This window comes from Brienomyrus brachyistius, chromosome 23 (genome assembly GCF_023856365.1).
Source record: "Brienomyrus brachyistius isolate T26 chromosome 23, BBRACH_0.4, whole genome shotgun sequence".
NCBI classification, from domain to species: Eukaryota; Metazoa; Chordata; class Actinopteri; order Osteoglossiformes; family Mormyridae; genus Brienomyrus; species Brienomyrus brachyistius.
Genome location: NC_064555.1, coordinates 4858939 through 4874895, shown reverse-complemented (window position 1 = coordinate 4874895; position 15957 = coordinate 4858939). Strand labels below are relative to the sequence as shown.

At 41.6% G+C, this 15957-nt stretch overlaps 1 protein-coding gene across 4 annotated transcripts in view; it reads right to left on the bottom strand.

The window, feature by feature from the left end:
• Nucleotides 1–412: 412 nt before the first annotated feature.
• Nucleotides 413–15957, bottom strand: part of LOC125718752 (hemicentin-1-like) — a 30058-nt gene continuing 14513 nt past the window's right edge. For 3 of the 4 annotated variants that reach the window (XM_048992786.1, XM_048992785.1, XM_048992787.1), the window contains 6 exons: nt 6895–7236; nt 4156–4461; nt 3885–3993; nt 2619–2767; nt 2339–2435; nt 413–2235 (listed from right to left, as the gene is read on the bottom strand). In XM_048992786.1, the coding sequence (XP_048848743.1) occupies nt 2356–2435; nt 2619–2767; nt 3885–3993; nt 4156–4461; nt 6895–7236 (986 nt within the window). In that variant the 3' untranslated portion in view covers nt 413–2235; nt 2339–2355. Of the gene's footprint in view, nt 2236–2338; nt 2436–2618; nt 2768–3884; nt 4011–4155; nt 4462–6894; nt 7237–15957 lie in introns of those variants that run through there. The other variant, XR_007384920.1, reaches the window with a different exon arrangement.

Genomic DNA, 15957 nt, shown 5'->3' with positions numbered 1-15957 from the left:
CTGAGCTACATGTCAATTTGCAAAAATAAATAAATTCCAATTGCGCTCCCTGTAAAATCACCCACTCTGAGGAGGTCCGTTACGCAATAGTGTTATATGAGTGTATGGCAGTGAAGTGAGCCTTGGACTTTATGGTGTATTATCTGCTGGGGAGGGACTTTACACTGGAGACTGACCATAGGGATCTACAGGGGACAGAGCGAATGGAGGGATTACATGGGGGGGTTCCTGGTAATGCAGCCTTTCCGGTTGATGGTCACGTTCCAGGCAAAGAGAATGTCATGGCAGGATACCTCTAACTGTGTAACAGAGAGGCACCGAAGTGCGGGGGGGGGGGGGGGGGGGGGGGGGGGGCAAAAAGTGAGAGGGGGAAAAGGGAAAACCTGCACGGGAACGCAGGTTTCAGTATCGAAAACGGTTTTTTTATTTACGTCAATATTACACAAAAGTACAAACTTAACCCAAATCAATACTGTTAAAGTCATTAAACACTTCTAACTGACCCCCCCACCCCCATTAACACACAAGAAGGCACATGTAATACAGCGGCACATGTAATTACACCTCCACAAGGGGTGGTCACTTACAAAACATTTAATGCAAATACTTCCAAACAATAAAATCTATTGACTACCATGAAGTAAACAAAGGAAGGCAGACCTGCAGTTATAAAAAGCAACATATTTATAAAGTTAAATTACCAAACACAGAAAAGCTCTTCCCACATTTTTGATGTTTCATCTTTTGATCACCCAGGGAACTGAAATTCACGGCTGCTGGACTTTGTCTGGTTCGGTTTCCATGGCAGCCATTCAGCCTCCTGATGTTTCTTGGTGATGTAATAAGCAGTGTCAAATACAGTACTGTGATACAAGAGAACTAGAACACTTACCTTATTTGCATCAGTATCGCAAAGAAAAAAAAATACAAGAAATTAAATCACAATCAAATAAACTGGACTATAAAGAAACAAACTTATAAAGCACTGAAACGCAGCAGAACAACCAAACTTGCTGCAATTTGCAAGTGATAGGCAGGAAACCCCTTAAGCAAATGTAAAGGCCTGGTGTTCTGATGAGTTGTGCTACTTTGTCGAGTTAAGCTACCGTAGTGCTAATCGGTAACACTGTAATGAGGGCGGCGTTCATGTGTTGTGGGATTATCGAGTTGTGCTTAATAACAAGCACCATTCTGAGAAACAGTGGTGGGATTGAGTTCCAAAAATGTTTATACAACCCAGCCAGAAAGCCATCAAGTCCTGGAGCTTTATTCTTTAGCATTTTACCGAGTGCTGAATAAAGTTCCATAGATGCTAATGGTGTATCCAGTTCATCTGCTTGTTCCTTATTAAGTCGGATTAACTGTATATTACTTAAGAAGGAACTGATATGTATTGGACTTGGTTCCTTGTCAGTGGTGAGATTATTAACAGTAAAATTCCTTGAACACATAATTTATTTTTTAGGGTGATCGCATGGCCTTCCCTGCTGTGTTCCTTATGACTGGTATAATTGAGTTTCTTTTATCAGAAATGAGGTTTTATTGTATGTGATATTGTTAAGCTGTCATTTATTTCCTATCAGTTCTTTCTGAACGTAACCCTAACCTAACCCTGGTAATGAGACTGGTGACTTGCACAGATAAAGTTTTGACTGTTCATTTTAGTCCGTTGTTTTCTTTCTGAAGCCTTTCGCTTTGACATCGGGAGAATTCAAGAGCGGATGTCAGGTCTTTGGGGTCCGCGTGCAGTAATTCCAGAGTTTGTAGTTGATCGCCTCAAGTGCACTAACCTCAACTGTTGTCGCTTCCTTCTCTGTTTCGGTGGACCAGTCTCACCTTGGATGCTTTTTGCTGGGTTTGTCTGCCATTACGTGCAGATTGTAAAAGGAGTCGTCAACAAAGGTAAACGTATATAATCTGATACTGACAGTGGTGGTGGAAGTATGACAGATATCCGGGAAGTTTGCGTTTCCACTCACACTTATAGTAAGAAAGTCTTTCGGCTTCCAGGGCAAAGTTACAAAGCAGCGTCCGAATTGTCGCCCATAATCAAAAGCTCCAGGAAATTAATTCCATATTACACCCTTCAGGTGCCGAAGTAGGCAGAGCAGCAGGCCTTCATATACCCCTTAACAGGGAACATCCTGGGTTCAAATCCAGGCCTGGACACGCTGACATAAACAGTGTTTGTACTCAGGTGTCCTGCTGTCGCAGTGCCTGCATGCCCAAGACATCCTGCCAACATCCAAACATATATTAGTGGTTTTTTTAAATAGGATGACTGCTTGCTGTCTTACAGCAGTAACAAATCAAAGATGATTATGTAGCTCATGCATACCTGCTGTGGCCTTGATCTTAGACACTCAGAAGAATGAGTGCAGAAAGCAAGACCACAATAACTGCAATCAGGCCTCCATAGTAGCTTCGGGTAACATCTGTAAAAAGAAGAGCTTATTCCTGCTATTTGAAATCCCCCTCAGTGCATATTTTTTCCATGAAGAACTTGAATCATCAGTAGTGAGCACAAGGCTGCCCTCTGCTGGCTCATGCTGACAGCGTCACATTATTATTAGTACTATTACTAATACAGTCTAAATGCCCCTTGCACTGATCCTTACCTGTATATACAAAGAGGGTCCCAGTAACTCGGCCATACTGGTTTGATGCCTCACATACATACAGGCCATTCAATCCTGGGTCCCTCTTTAAAAACACCAGCCTGCCTCCCTCTGGTCTGAGTGAAGGACCGAGTACTTCACTGTCCACTCTAAGCCAAGAAGTGAAAAACAGTGTCAATACTACACTACCCAGAAACACACAGGCAAAACGCATACAGAACTGACTGCTAAACACCAAAGATGTTTTACATGAGTGTAGTACTGGGACCAAATAATGCCACATAATGATAATTTTTGAGTTCTGTGCAGCAACCCGTTATCTGAAAGCTGCAGTCTTGGTTTTGTGTAACAGACACATCCGCACAGGGAGTGTTAAAGGCACAGTGGCTATACGCGTTCAGAAATGTGGCAGTATATTGAGAAGTCTGGGGAACAAAAATAACATTTTTAAGCAGAGTCCAAAGACACTCCCCTTTTGGGTAACACCATCAGTGTCAGCAATACAACATCTGCCATCTTATTTTGGGAAAAAGGGGAACTGACATAGCACTTTGCTGTGCTTTTATTTTAAGAATATGCCTTAAAGCGAAGTTTAAAGGAGAAGGGAAAGACAGATGCTGCAGAGGTGGATCCCGAACGTAAGGTGACACCACTTTTTCAGACGTATTTTTTGTATTTGAGCAAACATGGTAATTCTTTGTGGATGCTGTATTGGTTTCAGAAAGTGCTTTAAAGTTAGCTTTTCAAAACAAACAAAAAAATACTTATCCTGTGTGTGGTGAGTTCGTACGTTTGGTATCTTTCTGAGCTTGACTTTCATTTCAGTGTTTTGTTGTTCTTAATAAGTGTTAATAAGTGCTTTGGCACACATACAAACTGACAATTGAAACATGTTAAGAAAAAGTCACTTATGGTGTGGATTTGTGGCTTTAGATAACAGAAAATCAGAATAAAATTAACATAAATTTTCCCCCAATTCATTGTTTTTTTCAAAATCAATTACTGTCCCAGGCTTACAAGGTTTCTTTGAGTTAAAGTTTCTTGCCAATTTCCATGTGACATCAACAGTCTTTTCTCATAAATGACTAAATACACTAATCTATCAAAACATCTCAACTCAGATTTACTGTACACTAAATAACACATGAAAATAAACAAAATACATCTATACCAAATGCCTGTTACATATTAATACAACAATTAAGACACAGAGAAACAACATTAAGTACTAGAAGCTGTGAAATGACACATAAGGTAACATTCTACCTGCTCCACGTGTATCTTGTAGGTGCAGGATTGGCATCTACATCACACTGGAAGACTGGACCTTCAGATGATGTTCCGTTTAGAGTGATATTCACAGACTGCGGGGCATCTTGAAGGAACATTGGTCTGTTTGGTCAAATGCATTTTACAGCATGGAGCAAAGAGTCACCCTCTGGGTTAATTTATTTCAAAATGATTACTGTCTATGTCTGAAGTACATTCCACTGTAAACACTGACTTGCAGTGGGTTTGGCATCCCAGCAGTACTCACAGTGCACCGAGATCCTGTATGGCATAATCTCGTCATGCTCCAGGGATATATGGGTCACCACACACTGCACCTCTTGGCCATTCATGGACCTGGTGGGGGTCACCAGCAGGGACCTCCTGACGGTTGTGGTGCCGTTGGGGTTCTGTGTCATGTTATTCTGGATCTCAGTCGGACCATCCAGCTGGTCTGTGCGCCATGACACCCCTGCTGCTGGGCGTCCATTGGCAGCAATGCAGGTCGCTAAGACGCCAATCTCTCCTCCGACCACCAGGGGCGCTGCAGGTGTTACTGTCACTACAGGACGAACTGTCACACAGACCGAGTCAATGAAACATCCCACACAGCGTGATCGGCAAAGAGCTGAACTGGAGGCATGTCTACATAAAAGAGTAGCAAGAAAACTGGCAAAGGCGAGACCGATGCTGCAGAGGTGGATCCCAAACGTAACGTGACACCACTTTTTCAGACGTGTTTCTTGTATTTGAGCAAATATGGTAATTCTTTATGGATGCTGTTTTGGTTTCAGAAAGTGCTTTAAAGTTAGCTTTTTAAAACAAAAAAAGCATCCTATGTGTGGTGAGTTCATACGTTTGGTGTCTTTCTGAGCTTGACCTTCATTTTAGTGTTTTGTTGTTAATAAGTGTTAATATGTGTTAAGTGTTAACACTAGAACACATGAAAATAACAAAATTATTAAAAGTTAGGGCAAGCTGTATATTCTGTAAATATTACACGTTTCAGTATAACCCCTTCACATTCATGAGGGTTAGGGACGGAAGATCCCTGTGAAAGTGAAAATTCACAAATTACACTTGGGGTTTCAAAAATTCAAGACTGACCCTAGCAATAGAGGAAATAGTTAAACTTCTTAAATTTGTCCGATCGACCCACTGATCAGAGAATTTTACCGAAAGCATTCCCGCTCCACCCTAATCGGTACGTTTTAGCGCTGACACCCCATGCTTTATTAGCATTGGCTCCAAAAAATAGCTCACTTAGCGCCCCAGCCCCACCCACCTAAGCCAAGGGGCCTCAGACCAGTTAAGCTGACCCTGCTCCCTGCATAGGATTAGTGTGTTACAGCTCTTACTGTTAGGTCACAGAAAATATTGGCCATACTGCAAATGGTGATTGTATGAAATATAAATATTTAGGCATTTAAAGAATATAAATGACATAAGACACAACATTAAGACGTACAAAGGAATACAGTTAACCACCCAACTGGGTGGGAACAACTGTGAAAATTGGTTTATTAGTGGAATGTGCAATAAATGTGTAAGTGTAGTTTCAGACCTACATGTCACAAGAAGGACTCGGAACAGTCAGGTAAAAATACATCACTGAACTGACATTTATAGGTGATCCATCCAATACTTCTAAAAATTGTACACGTGGGTGTGGGATGAGTATGGATTAGGATAGATTGGGTGGGTGGAGTGTTTTCCATCAATATTACATATTTCCTTCAAGCACAATCCTGGAAACAGGTGGAAGTACACAAACATACAATGTATGCGACTGTTTTGTGATACAGTCTCCTGGTCATCATTCTGTTTGCTGTTATCATCATCATGCACAAGTACATTTACATTTACAGGATTTGGCAGACGCCCTTAGCCAGAGCGACTTACATAAGTGCTTTGAGACTCAGCGATGAATTTCCGATGCTAGCTCAATAAGGACCAAAGCTATGTGTTAGGTTGAAGAAACTGTTAGTAATCATTTGTTATCATTTCTGTATAATCAGCAATGAGTGTAAATATGTATATACATTATTTTGTTTTCCTTTACCTTCATAATTTAGATTATATTAGTTTACACGTATCCTGAACACGTGTTTAAATAGTTGTCCACCTGAGTAAAACCAGAACTTCTTCTTACTCTCACAGTCCTTTCTTTGTTCTCACTCCAAAACCCCTGCCCCCCATTGACTATAAATAAAGGTGCCAAGGGGAACCACCCTTTGTAACACATTCCTTTGTAGCCTAGCATGCAGAGAGTGTGGTTACCCTTGTGCAAGTAAAACTCTAAGTGTTGTCTCGTAATTAATGGTGTGTACAGAGTTGGAGTGGAAAGCCTGTCGCTTTCTCCAACATATACTGTACTGTAGTTTGGTCCTGTGTGCAGAGTTGGAGTGGAAAGCCTGATGCTTTCTCCAACACTATGAATACCATCTGTCTGAAAACTCCATTGAGAAGTGCAGATTTTTTTTTTTAAAAAAAACACACACACACACACCAGAGAAGAGCCGAGTAAGAGTACAGAAGTACTACGTCAGGTATTTCTGAAAAAGGAATGTTTTGAGTCGTCGCTTGAAGACATTCAAGGATTCAGCTGTTCGGACATCTAGGGGGAGTTCATTCCACCAATTAGGTGCCAGGACAGAGAAGAGCCGAGATGTGTGTCTTCCCTGTGCCTTGACTGGAGGTGGGACCAGTCGAGCAGTGCTGGAGGATCGGAGAGATCATGGTGCAGTGCGGGGTGTGATGAGGTGCTTTAGGTAGGATGGTGCCAGAGAATTTTTGGCTTTGTATGCGAGCATTAGTGTTTTGAATCTGATGCGGGCAGCTACAGGAAGCCAGTGGAGGGAGCGCAGCAAAGGAGTGGTGTTGGAGAACTTGGGAAGGTTGAAAACAAGACGAGCAGCTGCATTCTGAATCAAGTACAGTTTCTTTGCATTTATTTTTTCCAAACTTTATTAAGCTGGGTGTTTCTTAGTAACAAAGACTAACTTACCATGAACTGTCAGCTGAGTTTCTATCTGGTGCGGCCCGCTTGGGAACACCGTGAAGATGCAGGTATACACGCCTTCATCTTGCAGCGATACATTCGATATCTGAATCGATCCAGTTTTCATGGATAAGTTTCCAATAAATCGGACCCGATTCACTAATCCGTTGATGTGTCTTACGTCCCGGGGGGGTAAGATGACCAAGAAGTTGTGATTCTGAGGAATTTCTCGTGTCCTTTTTCGCCATGTTACCTGCTGCAGATCTTCATCAGTCTCAGTCAGTCTGCAGGATAAATTAGCACTGCCACCTTCAGTGACGGATACCGGCCCGTTTACCACCCGAATAGCTGCAGAGAGAAGAAAGCGAGAGGTGAGAAGCGCACTGCTGTCTGATATTACGGGGATGACAGAGTATGGGAATGAGCAGCGCGGCTCATTACTTGACAAGTACCAGTGCTTCTCGGGGCTCTGAACACGGAAACGGTTCATATTCTTCAGCTGTTGATATAATGATGTATATTTTGTAGTTCATTATGACTGTTATTTTCTTGATATTTTACATTATTTAATTTGAATCTTTTTAAAGTATTTTGTAGTCGTGTTTTGAGATGTCCTACAAAGTACACTGTAAACAGTGGACAATGGGGACAATGCACACCGCCTGGATTTGTAGGTAATCTATATATATTTATTAATAATTATACTGTATTCATACAGTGTGCAATGGGACAATACATAAATTGTCTAATAGCTCTAAAACTAAACGAGACAGACGTGTCCTACAAAGTTTGCTTTGAATAGCGGACTATGGAGAGCAAGGCAAATTCCCTATGACATCATATTGCTTAAATGATGCAACAAGACAGGGAGCCTCACGACTTTCATTCTCTTACAAAGATGTCAGAGGAGCCACGCACCCCTCAGAGTCAGCAGAGACAGGAATTTTAGGTAATGAGGTAAGTGGACCTCACTGAAGTCAAGATTTTGTTGACTGACAGACACACGTGTGTGTGTGTGTATATGTATGTATATATGTATATTTGTGTATATATGTGCATATTTGTGTACATAAGAACTATACAAACGAGAGGAGGCCATTTGGCCCATCAAGCTCGCTTGGGGAGAACTAAACTAATAGCTCAGAGTCGTTAAAATCTTATCTAGCTCTGATTTAAAGGAACCCAAGGATTCAGCTTGCACTACATTATCAGGAAGGCTATTCCATACTCTGACTACACGCTGTGTAAAGAAGTGCTTCCTTAAATCCAGCTTGAAATGTTCTCCCGCTAATTTCCACCTATGGCCACGAGTTCGTTTATTTAAACTAATGCTGAAGTAAATATTTGGTTGAACAGCATCCAAACCTGTTAGAATCTTACAGTTGAGGCCAAAATTATTAGCCCCCCTGGAATCATGGAACATTTTCCTAAACTTCTTCCCAAAGTTTGCAACATTGATGAAACTTGATATAATCAAACATCCACCAGTGCTATTTACTAGCTTTTGATACATTTTGTAATATAAAATATATTTTTAGTCTTGCTTTATATCAAATATAGTAAAAAATGGGGTGGTCAAAAATATTAGCCCCATGTTAATGTTTGCTTTCAAAACACACCTACAGTAATGAACCAATCAGCTTTGACACCACACCTGTGCAATAAATTGGCTTCCCAACAACACCTGCAGTCAATTGGCTTCCTAACAACACTCAATCAGCATAAAAAGACTCCCGAGGAACAGGGCTCTTGAACACATGAGAGGGACTACTGTTACTGACCATGCCAAAGACAAAGGAAATCAGTCTGGAGCTCAGAAAGAAGATAGCAGAGGCTCGTGATAAGGGGCAAGGCTACACTGCCGTTTCCAAGTGATTCACAGTGTCTAGAACTGCTGTACGTTGCATCATTGCCAAGTACAAGGAGACAAATTCTGTTAGAAACAAACCTGGCCGTGGCCGTAAGCGCAAGATTTCAAGAACTCTGGAGAGAAAAATAGTCAGAGATGTCAGCAAGGAACCCCGGACATCTGCCAAGATGATTGTTGCTGACCTGGCCTCTTCTGGAGTTGATGTTTCAAGGAACACAGTTGTGAGGGCTCTTCACCGTGGTGGGCTTCACGGCCATCGTCCCAGAAGAACCCCTTTACTCAAAGAGCGGCACATCACAGCCCGACTGAGGTTTGCCCGTGAACATTTGAAATGTAAAGATGATTTTTGGAAGTCTGTGCTTTGGTCTGATGAGACTAAACTGGAACTGTTTGGGCACATGGATGTTGCTTATGTTTGGCGAAGAAAGGGACAGGCCTTCAACCCTAGGAACACAGTTCTCACAGTTATACATGGTGGTGGGAGCATCATGCTGTGGGGCTGTTTTGCAGCCTCAGGCACAGGGAGCCTTGTGCGGGTGCATGGCATCATGAAAAAAGAAAATTATGTTGACATTCTGAGGGAGAATATGCAGAAATCTGCTCGTAGTCTAGGCTTAGGTCGTCGCTGGATCTTCCAACAAGACAATTACCCAAAGCATGCATCAAAATTAGTTCAACAGTTTTTCAAGGATACCAAAACCAAGATCTTGGAGTGGCCCTCAGAGCCCAGACCTCAATCCCATTGAGAATCTGTGGCGAGTGCTCAAAGTGAATGTCCATGCTCGGAAACCACGCAATTTGGACCAGCTAGAACAATTTGCAATGGAGGAATGGACCAAAATCCCTCAGGAGACCTGTGCTAATCTAGTAAAGACCTACTCTAATAGATTGTTGTCAGTGATGGCTCAAAAAGAGTAGAGTATTGACTATTAATGGGCATGGGGCTAATAATTTTGGCCACCCCATTTTTTTACTATATTTGATATAAAGCAAGACTAAAAATATATTTTATATTACAAAATGTATCAAAAGCTAGTAAATAGCACTGGTGGGTGTTTGATTATATCAAGTTTCATCAATGTTGCAAACTTTGGGAAGAAGTTTAGGACAATGTTCCATGATTCCAGGGGGGCTAATAATTTTGGCCTCAACTGTATATACCTGGATCATGTCCCCCCTCAATCTCCTTTGCTTGAGACTGAACAGATTTAGCTCAAGTAACCGTTCCTCGTATGACATTCCTCTAAGACCAGGAATCATTTTTGTGGCCCTACGCTGCACCTTTTCTAAGGCCACAATGTCCTTTTTAAGATATGGTGACCAAACCTGCACACAATATTCTAGGTGAGGTCTCACCAAGGAATTGTATAATCTTAGCATTACCTCCCTTGACTTAAACTCCACACACCTGGAGATATACCCCAACATCCTATTGGCCTTTTTTATTGCTTCCCCACACTGGCGAGAATGGGACATGGAAGCATCAACATACACACCAAGGTCTTTCTCACGATCAGCTACCTTTATTTCAGTGACACCCATGAAATACCTGTACTTTATATTTCTGCTCCCTAGATGGAGTACCTTACATTTATCGACGTTAAATTTCATCTGCCAGGTATCGGCCCAGTCACTAATTAAATCAAGATCCCGCTGTAGCTGCTGAGCCACTAATTCAGTATCTGCTACACCACCCACCTTGGTGTCATCTGCAAATTTCACCAGTTTACTGTATATATTGGTATCCATATCATTTATGTAAATTAGGAACAATAGTGGTCCTAAAATCGAACCCTGCGGTACCCCACTATGAACGCAAGCCCACTGTGACATTGTGCCTCTTATAACTACTCGCTGTTTCCTATCTGTTAACCAGTTATCAATCCAGGTCGCTACGGTACCTAAAATACCTGTCGCTTTGAGTTTAAGTAGGAGCCTCTTGTGGGGGACAACATCAAAAGCCTTTTGGAAATCTAAGTAGATGACATCATAGGCCTTCTTATCATCAACTTCCTGAGTAGCTTCCTCAAAAAACTCCAACAGATTTGTTAAACAGGATCTACCTCTCCTAAATCCATGCTGGCTATCCCGCAAAATGTTATTGGAGTCCAGGTAATCTACCATTTTCTCTTTAATTATAGCCTCCATAACTTTACCAGTTATACAAGTTAGACTGATTGGCCTATAGTTAGACAAATTACTTCTATCCCCTTTTTTGAAAATAGGCGTTATGAAGGCGTGCTTCCAATCAGAAGGTACCACACCTTCAGATAAGGATTTTTGAAACAGTAAAGTTAAGGGTCGGCAAATAATATCCCTCATCTCTTTTAACACTATAGGTAAGATGCCATCAGGGCCCTGTGATTTATTTATTTTGAGCTTAGCTAGGCTTTGCAAAACATCTGCTTCAGTTATATATATATTAGCTATAGACAATGCTGGATAGGTAATAACTGGTAAATTACTAAGGTCCTCAACAGTGAATACCCGTGCAAAACTATCATTGAACTCATTTACTATATCAATGTCGTTTACTATTATAAGACCCTTACTATCCTGCAGATTAGTAATTTCAGGTTTTAGAGCTCTTTTAGAGTTAAAATACTGGAAGAAACTTTTAACGTCATCCTTAGCTTCCAATGCAACCATCCTTTCGATATTTCTTTTAGCTCGTCTAATATCATTTTTTAACTCAGCCTGTAGACTTAGATATTCCTGCTTAATTCTGTCATCATCAGTTATTTTCCATTGCTGGAACAAAGCCCTTTTCCTCCTTACTTTATGCTTTATTTCCCTAGTAAACCACCTAGGTTGCAATTTCCTAGATTTATTCTTGCTGGAAACAGGTATGAAGTCCTCTTGCACTTGCAATAATGTGCTTTTAAAAAATTCCCAGGCCTCTTCAACAGTTTTGTTATTTAACTCCATCCAGTTCACAGTTTTCTAGTTTTAGTCTCATACACTTAAAGTCAGCCTTCCTAACATTATATATTTTTGATTTGGACTTAGCTCTTCGAACACTAAACTTAACCTCAAATTTGACCATGTTATGATCGCTACTGTCAAGTGGTTCTAAAACGTCTAATTTACCAATCCTGTCCTGGTTATTAGAGAGAACAAGATAAAGAATGGCATCTCCCCTGGTAGGGGTGTTAACAAACTGAGTAAAAAAACAATCCTGTACTAATTCCACCATCTCCAGTTCATTTTCTGAAGAGCCAGTGACAATGTCCCACTGCATTCCTGGTAGATTAAAATCACCCATAACTACCACATCATTTTTATTGCTCATAGTCCTAATATCACTGTATAACAATCTGCTGTCCTCAGCAGCTACATTAGGTGTTCTGTAACAAACACCGACAATTAGGCTATTTGAGTTTTTAGCATCTAATTTTACCCATATTGCTTCCGTAGTTTTATTTATATCAGTAAGTTCCCTTGCCTGCAAGTTTTCCTTTACATATACTGCAACACCACCTCCCTTTTTTCCTATACGATCCTTACGGAACAACGTGTAACCATCCATATTATATTCTTGTCCATCCTTTTCACTCAACCACGTTTCAGTTATTCCTATAATATCATAAGAGTCCGGTGAGATAAAAGCCTCTAAATCATGAATTTTATTCCTAATACTTCTGGCGTTTAAATACAGACAACAAAGGGTAGGCCTATTACGGTGCCCACTTACAATATGATTATTTGGGGCTTTCCGTTTCCCCCCACTGACATAGTTAACTAACCTCCCTGCCCCCCCAGTCCCTAGTTTAAACATTCCTCAACTACTCTACACATACGCTTCCCCAATACACTGGTTCCCCTCTGGTTCAGGTGCAACCCATCCGGCTTGAACAGGTCCCACCTGTTCCAGAAGGTCCTCCAATTCCCCATAAACCTAAACCCCTCTTTCCTACACCATCCTTTTAGCCACGCATTTAATTTCCTTATCTCAGCTAACTTAGCCTGACTTGCACGTGGCACGGGGAGTATTTCAGAGAATACCACCGTGGACATTCTGCTTCTAAGCTTATTGGCGACTTCTATAAATTTATCCTGCAGAACAGCCCTTCTACCCTTGCCTATGTCGTTGGTGCCAACATGCACCACGACAACTGGATCCACCCCAGCTGGGGCCAAAAGCTTATCCACACGATCTGGAAGGTCTCCTACCTGGGCACCAGGCAGGCAAGACACCGTACGGGACCCTCTATCACGCGTGCACACATAACTGTCTACTCCCCTAATAATGGAATCCCCCACTACCACAACCTCCCTCTTCCTGGGGGGAGGGGGCTCCTCAGTGCCCAAGAGCCCACCTGCCTCCCCAGTCCGTTCCGGCTCTAAAGCTGGAAGAACCTGAAACCTGTTCGACACAGTCACCTCAGGTGATGCCGCCTCTGCAACGTGTGTACGCCCTTTCCTGCGTCTACGACCTACGGTCACCCAGCTCTCTCGACCTCTCTGCTCTTCATTCTCCCCCCTCCCGGCTAGTGGCGTACACACCTTCTCCCTAAAAGGCGTATTAACTTGCTCCTCTAACTCACTGTTGCATTGGATGAGAGCCAGTTGCTCCTCAAGGTCGCGAACCTTGACCATGAGCGAGTCCACTAGCCTACATCGTTCGCAGATCCGACTGGACACTAACGTCCAGAAGGGCAAACATGTTGCAAACGCAACACTGAGCCGGTGTTCTATAAATTCATCCTACCCGTGAATCCGTCCTACTTACGCTCACCGCGCATGTGCTTCTGAATATTTTTCCACTTTTGCGGAACGCCCATAAATCCGTGCTGCTCTTGTGGTTAACGTTACCTGCGGTGAGTATATAAAGATATATATTTATTTTTTCTTGTTTGTCAGATTTTATGGTAACGTTTTCTTGTTTGAGTGATTTTATGTTAACTTTGATTGTATGTTAACTGTAACAGTTTATGAATACACTATTAGTATATTTTAAGACAGAACACATGTATAACGTTATTTTTTACGCTAACCTGTAGTAGCTTGTCCTAGTCGTACACGTTGTACACATTTTTACCGTTTGTGTGGATTTATTTTATATTGTTTTCGCTACACAAATAATTACTAACAATTGAACTAGCTACCTAACTAGTTTTTTTCTTTTTGGCTTCAAATACATATTAAAGTACCAGTACTTTTGTGTTGTCATTTTGTTCAATTCCACCACAAAATAACATTATACTTCATGGGGTTGAAGTGTGTCATAAAAAAATCCTACCCCACTTTATGGTAGCATAATTTCATGGGGTTGAAGTGTGTCATAAAAAAATCCTACCCCTCGTTATGGTAGCATAATTTCATGGGGTTGAAGTGTGTCATAAAAAAATCCTACCCCTTGTTATGGTAGCATAATTTCATGGGGTTGAAGTGTGTCATAAAAAAATCCTACCCCACTTTATGGTAGCATAATTTCATGGGGTTGAAGTGTGTCATAAAAAAATCCTACCCCTTGTTATGGTAGCATAATTTCATGGGGTTGAAGTGTGTCATAAAAAAATCCTACCCCACTTTATGGTAGCATAATTTCATGGGGTTGAAGTGTGTCATAAAAAAATCCTACCCCTCGTTATGGTAGCATAATTTCATGGGGTTGAAGTGTGTCATAAAAAAATCCTACCCCACTTTATGGTAGCATAATTTCATGGGGTTGAAGTGTGTCATAAAAAAATCCTACCCCACTTTATGGTAGCATAATTTCATGGGGTTGAAGTGTGTCATAAAAAAATCCTACCCCACTTTATGGTAGCATAATTTCATGGGGTTGAAGTATGTAAATAAAATTATGCTACCATAACATGCGGTAGGATATTGTTATGTAGTGCAGTTCAATTAAATACCTCCCATTTATACAGGTAGCATTTTCTGATAAGGTAGGAAAAACTGATGGTTAAAACTATAACATTGCGCTACGGTAGGAAAATCTGATAAGGTAGGATGAATCGTTAGAACACCGGCCCCATAATTAACTAACTCACTATGACCCCGTACTCCCAGCCCAGTAAATTTATAAAGCGTATTTAACTTTAAAGATTAATTAGCGTACCGTTAAATGCAATAAAGTGCCGAGTACACTAAAATAAGTTACTTGGGTTGAAACGGAACTTAATTATTATTTTTATTTAAAATTTTAAATCCGATAAATTTACTACTACTTACCAAAAGAACTTCTGCCTGAACCAAGTATGAACTAAAAACAAAACGAAATCGAAGTTGCTCTTGGGAGGTCGAAAAACGACAAAAAACCCCTCACAGCAGGCTACTGCCGGAGCGGGGAAAAAAGTGGAAAATGTCCTCCCGGCCTCGACTGGCGACCGAACAAAGCTCAGGAGCAACTGTCCTTTTCTGGCGCTGAGTAACGTTACCGACGTTAGATATTATTAGCTATTTCGCCCCGCCGGTGTTTTTTTACGGAGTTAAACGCGAACAGAAAACGCAGCTCACTGCCCGTAACAATCGCGCTGTTAATAAACAGACAGGACAGACAAGCACTCACGCCGACCAAAATAAGAATAATAAATAGAAATAACACAGCCACCCACTAAACAATTAAAGCACACAAACACCCAGAAAATACGTTCCAAACACCCCAAAAACAATCACAAACAATCCCAAAACAATCGCTGCAGCTCAACACAACTCTCTCGCAGCAATCCCAGGATGCCTTTGGCTCAATCAGCAGTGTCACATCCATCCATCCATTTTCCAAACCGCTTATCCTACTGGGTCGCGGGGGGTCCGGAGCCTATCCCGGAAGCAATGGGCACGAGGCAGGAAACAACCCAGGCAGGGCACACTCACACACCATTCACTCACACATGCACACCTATGGGCAATTTAGCAACTCCAATCAGCCTCAGCATGTGTTTGGACTGTGGGGGGAAACCGGAGTACCCGGAGGAAACCCCACGACGACATGGGGAGAACATGCAAACTCCACACACATGTGACCCAGGCGGAGACTCAACAGTGCTAACCACTGCACCACCATGCCGCCCCTCAGTGTCACATCAGCAGTGTATATATGTGTGTATGTGTATAAAACACTAGGTTCAAGATTTGGTTTCTTTAGGACAGGTCTAATAAGAGCCATTTTTAAAGGTTTTGGAACATATCCAAGCTTAAGAGATGAGTTTAACACATTTAACAGGGTAGTGCTAATCTGCGGTTCGCATATA